Source organism: Littorina saxatilis, unplaced genomic scaffold (genome assembly GCF_037325665.1).
Source record: "Littorina saxatilis isolate snail1 unplaced genomic scaffold, US_GU_Lsax_2.0 scaffold_2032, whole genome shotgun sequence".
Taxonomy (NCBI): Eukaryota; Metazoa; Mollusca; class Gastropoda; order Littorinimorpha; family Littorinidae; genus Littorina; species Littorina saxatilis.
Window position 1 is genome coordinate 10,001 of NW_027126198.1, and position 8,243 is coordinate 18,243.

At 41.6% G+C, this 8,243-nt stretch overlaps 1 protein-coding gene across 1 annotated transcript in view; it reads left to right on the plus strand.

Moving 5' to 3' along the window:
* The window catches only part of LOC138954650 (uncharacterized), a gene marked incomplete at its 5' end in the record, with an annotated part of 17,054 nt that extends 8,817 nt beyond the window's left edge, over positions 1-8,237 (plus strand). Inside the window, 5 exon segments of the mRNA XM_070326441.1 lie at positions 1-114; positions 2,808-2,987; positions 3,608-3,781; positions 5,947-6,028; positions 6,844-8,237. The exon segment at positions 1-114 is cut by the window's left edge and continues 61 nt beyond it. Coding sequence (XP_070182542.1) covers positions 1-114; positions 2,808-2,987; positions 3,608-3,781; positions 5,947-6,028; positions 6,844-6,961 — 668 coding nt within the window.
* Positions 8,238-8,243: the final 6 nt, after the last annotated feature.

Genomic DNA, 8,243 nt, shown 5'->3' on the forward strand with positions numbered 1-8,243 from the left:
TGCCCCGGGTCAGAGGTCTCACACCTGTCTTCTTCCTCTCCACCACCACCCCCACCAACCTGACCACTGACCTGCTGCCTGTTGACTGTTTTTACTTTTACGTCAAGAATAGAGGTGAGTGGTGTATAACCCTCGTTGCCGAGTGCGATATATTGGTGATTTCAATCAAATACACAAATATATTATGATACACCTTGGAGACCCTTAATTGCAGTTCAATGTATTTGTCGTGCTAATTTCGGCGACTTGTTAAAACGTCTATCAAGTACAACCCACAATTTGTTGAGAACGTAATGTCGGTCTTGCCATTTTATCAAAACCTTTATAACCCGCCCTTTTGTCTCAGAAATATGCTGACATTTTAGTGTTATGATCTATTCTGGCTTATTGCACTGCGAGAATCCGTGTTATGATCTATTCTGGCTTATTGCACTGCGAGAATCCGTGTCATGATCTATTCTGGCTTATTCCACTGCGAGAATCCGTGTTATGATCTATTCTGGCTTATTGCACTGCGAGAATCCGTGTCATGATCTATTCTGGCTTATTGCACTGCGAGAATCCGTGTCATGATCTATTCTGGCTTATTGCACTGCGATAATCCGTGTTATGATCTATTCTGGCTTATTGCACTGCGAGAATCCGTGTTATGATCTATTCTGGCTTATTCCACTGCGAGAATCCGTGTTATGATCTATTCTGGCTTATTGCACTGCGAGAATCCGTGTTATGATCTATTCTGGCTTATTGCACTGCGAGAATCCGTGTTATGATCTATTCTGGCTTATTCCACTGCGAGAATCCGTGTTATGATCTATTCTGGCTTATTGCACTGCGAGAATCCGTGTTATGATCTATTCTGGCTTATTCCACTGCGAGAATCCGTGTTATGATCTATTCTGGCTTATTGCACTGCGAGAATCCGTGTTATGATCTATTCTGGCTTATTGCACTGCGAGAATCCGTGTTATGATCTATTCTGGCTTATTGCACTGCGAGAATCCGTGTTATGATCTATTCTGGCTTATTGCACTGCGAGAATCCGTGTTATGATCTATTCTGGCTTATTGCACTGCGAGAATCCGTGTTATGATCTATTCTGGCTTATTGCACTGCGAGAATCCGTGTTATGATCTATTCTGGCTTATTGCACTGCGAGAATCCGTGTTATGATCTATTCTGGCTTATTGCACTGCGAGAATCCGTGTTATGATCTATTCTGGCTTATTGCACTGCGAGAATCCGTGTTATGATCTATTCTGGCTTATTGCACTGCGAGAATCCGTGTTATGATCTATTCTGGCTTATTGCACTGCGAGAATCCGGGTTATGATCTGTTCTGGCTTATTGCACTGCGAAAATCCGTGTTATGATCTATTCTGGCTTATTGCACTGCGAGAATCCGTGTTATGATCTATTCTGGCTTATTGCACTGCGAGAATCCGTGTTATGATCTATTCTGGCTTATTGCACTGCGAGAATCCGTGTTATGATCTATTCTGGCTTATTGCACTGCGAGAATCCGGGTTATGATCTGTTCTGGCTTATTGCACTGCGAAAATCCGTGTTATGATCTATTCTGGCTTATTGCACTGCGAGAATCCGTGTTATGATCTATTCTGGCTTATTGCACTGCGAGAATCCGTGTTAGTTTCATATTATGCTGTATTGCGAAAAAGAAAGGTTTGTTAGATTTCAAAATACATTCTGATGTTCTGATTTAGCTAAGAGTGCTGATTCAGTTTGCTTCTTACTTGGTGGCACCCCTTCTTATAAATATGTCTTGAGTTTGGTTATAGATTCGAATTGACAGACTCGGCAATATATCTGGTGTTAGTCTTGATGCCAGTATAACACATGGAAAACTTTCTTTTGAAACAGTATTTTTGCACAATTACTGGAGGTTACGGCTAGTGCAAGAGCAAAAAGCCATTGTGTACGTATTGTCATCCAATGGATTTGACGAAATAGTTGGTGGGTTTTCCGCTTTGGCCGGTTTCTTTCAGTCGAGATCATCATCTTGCATACTGCTACGCTTGCTGAACTTACTCAACTCACTTGAAACCGTCTCAATTGTCTGGTTTTGCTAGGGCGTCACGCTGAGTCCAGTCACTCATGGTCATTTTTGTCAAAAATCTGTGTCACCTCGCTTGTTTCGTAGGTTACGCATACATTAACACAGAATTTGAACAAAAAAAATAGGCTTCCATACGGAAAAGGATGTATGTAGCTGTCATTGTCACGTTTAAATTCTATGGTTTTGAAGATGTCAGAAACTAGTCTCAGGAACCCTTATTTTCCAACAAAGGCGGTATTTGTCGTCTTGCACAACCAAGCGAAGATAAATAATAAAACTGAAAAAAAGTTGTGTTGTTGAGATTAGGACACTTGATAACCTGTACAAAGAGAAAGATATACGATTTGCCGTGACTTTGTACCGTATGAGAATATAAAAGTACTTCTTTAAAGTAAGAGGCAACATTCTCAATAATAATTGGACAGACTGTACTTACTGCCTCGGGCCTTCCCGCCACCTCTCGCTCCTAAGCTCATACCTTGTTTGTAGCCTTTTAGAACATTATATATTGAAGCATTGAATCGTCGTAGGTGTTACATAGTCGTTGTGTGTGTGTGTGTGTGTGTGTGTGTGTGTGTGTGTGTGTGTGTGTGTGTGTGTGTGTGTGTGTGTGTGTGTGTGTGTGTGTGTGTGTTCGTGCGTGTGTGCGTGCGTGCGTGCGTGCGTGCGTGCGTGAATGTGTGCGAGTATGTACTGTTCATGCGTGCATGTCTGTCTGTCTGCTTTGCAGCACCTGCCAAGGTGACGTCATTAGAGTCACGATCGCTGGGAAACAAGACCGTCGAGGTGAAGTTCCAACTGCCCTGTGGTCAGAGTCTGGACTACAAAAACGGTCGTCCCCACAGCTATGCTATCGGGGTGGCGCAACGGATCGACACAGCCAACTGCTACACAGCGATCACACCTGCTGGTACGAGATGAGAGTCTAAACATTGTACGATTCAAAACAATGTGGGGGTGTCGTTTGAATTTATATTTAAAACAACTTTGAATGGGCCCGGTGAAAAAAGAATGCATTGGGTCCAGATAGGCCTACGAGTCATAGTATTCTGATACAGTAATTTGTTATACAGTTCTAGTGTTGGATCACTATTTTTAAAGTCTGGTAGCTAGACTATGCCTTTGTGTACACACATATTTTGCTTCCTGCTCACGTGATTGCCGAATGTCTGTGTGTGTGTGTGTGTGTGTGTGTGTGTGTGTGTGTACGTGTGTGTGTATGTGTGTGTGTGTACGTGTGTGTGTGTATGTGTGTGTGTGTGTGTCTGTGTGTGTGTGCGAGAGTGTGTGTGGGGTGTGTGTGCGTGCGTGCGTGCGTGTATGTGTGTATGTGTGTGTATGTATGTATGTGTGTGTGTGTGTGTGTGTGTGTGTGTGTTTGTGTGTGTGTGTGATTGGAGTGCGTACGTGCGTGAGAGTATGCGTGTGTGTTTGTGCGCCTGTCTGTCTGTCTGTCTTTGCATTTTGTCTCTCCATGTTTGTGTATTCGATTGTACGTGCGCATTTAAAGCGCTTGCATGTATTTTGCAGATCTGCACTTCGCGTACATTGAGAACAAAGTGCTGCAGCCAGTGGTGTACCACACAACTAATCTAACAGAGGACACTGAATACTGTGTGTGTGTCTACCTGTTTGGTCGTAACGTTACATGGGATCGTCAAGTACGATCTCTGTGGACCTGTAACACGTTCAAAACTGGTCTGAGTGAGTTGATCATTCCATACCTGGCTGCATGCTTCATTAGGCATTTTTTTTTATATCAATGTTGTAGTTTTAATGTAATATTTTAATTGACAATATAGTGTTGTTATTGTCAGTGTCAAAACTGCTACCGGTCCTAATTCTCTGTGCTAAATTGTCTATGCTTAGAATATAATACACAATAAATGTGTGTTTATTGCTGTTGTTTTGTTTTTGTTTGTTTGTTGATTGTTTGTTGTTGGCTGTTTGTTTTGTTTGCTAATTATTTTATCTTAAATAGAAACAAGTCGCGTAAGGCGAAATTACTACATTTAGTCAAGCTGTGGAACTCACAGAATAAAACTGAACGCACTGCATTTTTTCACAATGACCGTAGTCCGCCGCTTGTGCAAAACGGAGTGAAACTGACGAGCCTGTTTAGCGCGGTAGTGGTTTCGCTGTGCTGCATAGCACGCTTTTCTGTGCCTCTCTTCGTTTTAACTTTCTGAGCGTGTTTTTAATCCAAACATATCATATCTATATGTTTTTGGAATCAGGAACCAACAAGAAATAAGATAAAACTGTTTTTAAATCGATTTCGGAAATTTAATTTTGATCATAATTTTTATATTTTTAATTTTCAGAGCTTGTTTTTAATCCAAATATAACATATTTATATGTTTTTGGAATCAGGAAATGATGTAGAATAAGATGAACGTAAATTTGGATCGTTTTATATAAAACAAAAATATTACAATTTTCAGATTTTTAATGACCAAAGTCATCAATTAATTTTTAAGCCACCAAGCTGAAATGCAATAGCGAAGTCCGGCCTTTGTCGAAGATTGCTTTACAAAAATGTCAATCAATTTGATTGAAAAATGAGGGTGTGACAGTGCCGCCTCAACTTTTACAAAAAGCCGGATATGACGTCATCAAAGACATTTATCGAAAAAATGAAAAAACACGTCTGGGGATATCATACCCATGAACTCTCATGTAAAATTTCATCAAGATCGGTCAAGTAGTTTACTCTGAATCGCTCTGCACACACACACAGACACACACACACACACACACATACACACACACACACACACACACACACACACACACACACACACACACACACACACACACACACATACATACATACACACACACACACACACACACACACCACGGCCCTCGTCTCGATTCCCCCTCTATGTTAACACATTTAGTCAAAACTTGACTAAATGTAAAAAGAACACGTTGACCTGATTGAAAGATACACCCATTAAACATTAGTAAAGGCTGTACTAAATTGAGTCCGTATTTGACTTCGTGCAGTCGATTTCACGAAGACTGCGCGAAGTCTTGTTACGGAAAATACAGTGCAATAGCTTAGTGCAGAGAGCTTCGCGAAGTCTTGTTACGGAAAATACAGTGCAATAGTTTAGTGCAGAGAGCTTCGCGAAGTCTTGTTACGGAAAATACAGTGCAATAGCTTAGTGCAGAGAGCTTCGCGAAGTCTTGTTACGGAAAATACAGTGCAATAGCTTAGTGCAGAGAGCTTCGCGAAGTCTTGTTACGGAAAATACAGTGCAATAGCTTAGTGCAGAGAGCTTCGCGAAGTCTTGTTACGGAAAATACAGTGCAATAGCTTAGTGCAGAGAGCTTCGCGAAGTCTTGTTACGGAAAATACAGTGCAATAGCTTAGTGCAGAGAGCTTCGCGAAGTCTTGTTACGGAAAATACAGTGCAATAGCTTAGTGCAGAGAGCTTCGCGAAGTCTTGTTACGGAAAATACAGTGCAATAGCTTAGTGCAGAGAGCTTCGCGAAGTCTTGTTACGGAAAATACAGTGCAATAGCTTAGTGCAGAGAGATTCGCGAAGTGTACTTCGCGTTCGACTTTGCCCAATGGACGATTTTTGATAGTAACTCCGTCGGGTTTGTGGACGTGGTGAAGAATGAATAGCCTTGGTTTCCTCTGACAAATAACTTCACACCTGCTCCTGTCCACGTGTGTCCGACACACCCCTCGCTAGTGATTGGCACCTCCAATGTTTGTCCGAGTAAAAAACAAAACCAAGGGCATTCACTCTTTCGCAACCCATCCAAACCCGACAGAGTTATTTTCGGAATTCGTCTTATGATGCCAGGCTATATAAAGAGTGAACTCCTATCATTTCTCCATTTTGTTGCAGCACCACAGTCAGCAAGCGTCGTGACGGCTGTGGTAATCACTGTGGTCATCTGCTTCTTCATTGCAACTGTCTTCATTATTGTGTGAATATATTTATTTATCTATATGTGTGTGTGTGTGTGTGTGTGTGTGTGTGAGTGAGTGTGTGTGTGTGTGTGTGTGTGTGTGCGGGTGGGTGTGTGTGTGTGTGTGTGTGTGTGTGTGTGTGTGTGTGGTTGGGTGTGTGTGTGTGTGTGTTTGTTTGTATGTGTGTGTGTGTTTGTGTGTGTGCGTGCGTGTGTGTGTGTATGTGTGTGTGTGTGTGTGTGCGTGCGTGTGTGTGTGTGTGTGTGTGTGTGTGTGTGTATGTGTGTGTGTGTGTGTGTGCGCGCGTTCTTGACCCCTCCACCCTCTCCCCTTTCCTCTTGTTGCCTGCTGTTCGTCAGCGTGTTGTCTGTCTCTTTGTTCCTCCCTCGTTTTATGGTTTTTTTTTACTGATCTTTCAGGTATCTGCCTTATTCTGTATCTCTGAACTACCACCCCCCCTCTCCAACCCCCTACACCCCCCCTCCACACCACCACTCTCCATCAACATCTCCCCACCCACTCCCTCCATGGCTCTCTCCCTTACTCTCTCTCTCCCTCTTTTGTCTGATTTTCAATTTACGTTTTGTATTCATGACTTTTTTCAAAACATAATGAACACTGACAGCAATGACGGCTTGTACAATGTACAGGAACAGGTAAAAGAGAAAGAGATTGTAATAAAAGTCTCAAAATAGTGTTATCGTCTCAGTTGCAAACAAATGTTTTGAGTGTTCGCGGGACAGTACAATTTAAAACTCAATGAAAAAGCGGACAAGTTCATTATTGATTTTTCTTAATCTGTTGCTAAATCGTTTTGTTTCTTTTTCCGCAGGGTTTGCCGCAGAAGATACCAAAGGAATCTTTTAAAATTCCCACTACTGTCTGGACAAAATCACGATAAATCGCCCGAGGAGATAAGCATGTTCAGAATAAGGCGCGCTTTGTCTTAAAGTTGTCTTAGTTTTTAGAAGTCAAAGATAATGTTTCTCAAAATACGATGATGTTTCTCATCTCACTAGTTGACAAACATTTCCATGACAAAGCGCACCTTGTCCTGAAGTCGATCTGCTTCGCTCAAGTAGAGAGCTTGTTGCGTTGAGACCAAGTTTTCTGCAGTGAGAGTGATCTTAAACTGCCTTAGAAAAGTTAACTGTTCAAAAATATATGTTGCGACAAGTTGCGTACCCCGACTTAAGCATTCATACCTGTGTCATTACATTCACATGTGTGTGCCGTTTAAGGTCACTTTACCCTTCCCGTCTGGTACATGTTTGGACCAAAGGTTTCTCTTGCATGGGTCTCGTGACAGCCGCTAAAATAAGGGTACCCCCAAAATCGACCTGACAAAAACGTATGAGCTGAGATTTCGTCCACATGAATTTACGTGTAAAAGGAGTTAAAGAAATGAAGGAGCAAGAGAGTGTGGCATTGAGGTAATTATGCCTGTCAAAGAGTTTGTCCATGGTTCATTTTGATGACTAGCAATAGATTTCAGATCAACTAAAATTGGCAAATTTCCGTCGTTAAATGTAGCCTATGTTCACAACAAAAGACAACAACATGGGTATCTTGAACTTTAGTGTGTTAAATTCATAGCTCAGAATCAAGTGGCATTCTTTCTTTCTTTATTTTTGATGCAAGTCCCTGTAATTAAGCCGAAGAATATTTGTCGTGAAAGTAATGAACGGATTGACGTCCAAACTTAAACATAATTAATTAATTTGGTTGTTTGATCGACGAAAATGACGCGAGAATGGCTACGTTTTCAACCAAGGGACATCACTAAGGCAACGGGAGTTGGCTCCCCTGTCGCCGCTTAGGATAATTCCTTCTTTGACGCATGTAAACGAAATGTATTCCGAGCATTCGTACAGTTTATTCCGTGACTCCAAAGGAATCTAAAATGACTTCTTATGCTTACAAATGCAGGTTCTGCAAATGCCTCGGAATTCTGAGCTATGAATTTAACACACTAAAGTTCAAGATTACCACAAAATGTGTACATTGCAGTCTATTGACCTATATGTTGCGTGGCATTGTATTTTAATGTTTGTATTGCACTGACGTGTTTGAAAAATGATCTCCCGAAAGATTATCTCCAGCTACCTCTAACGTGCGCGCCGCATGCTATTTATTTGCTCAATGCTCTTGCCTGGTTGTCGTTTTTAGTTGGAAGATCATATGTAATGTGAATGTCTGCATAGTGTTGATTATATTAGTTCTGTCACTGTT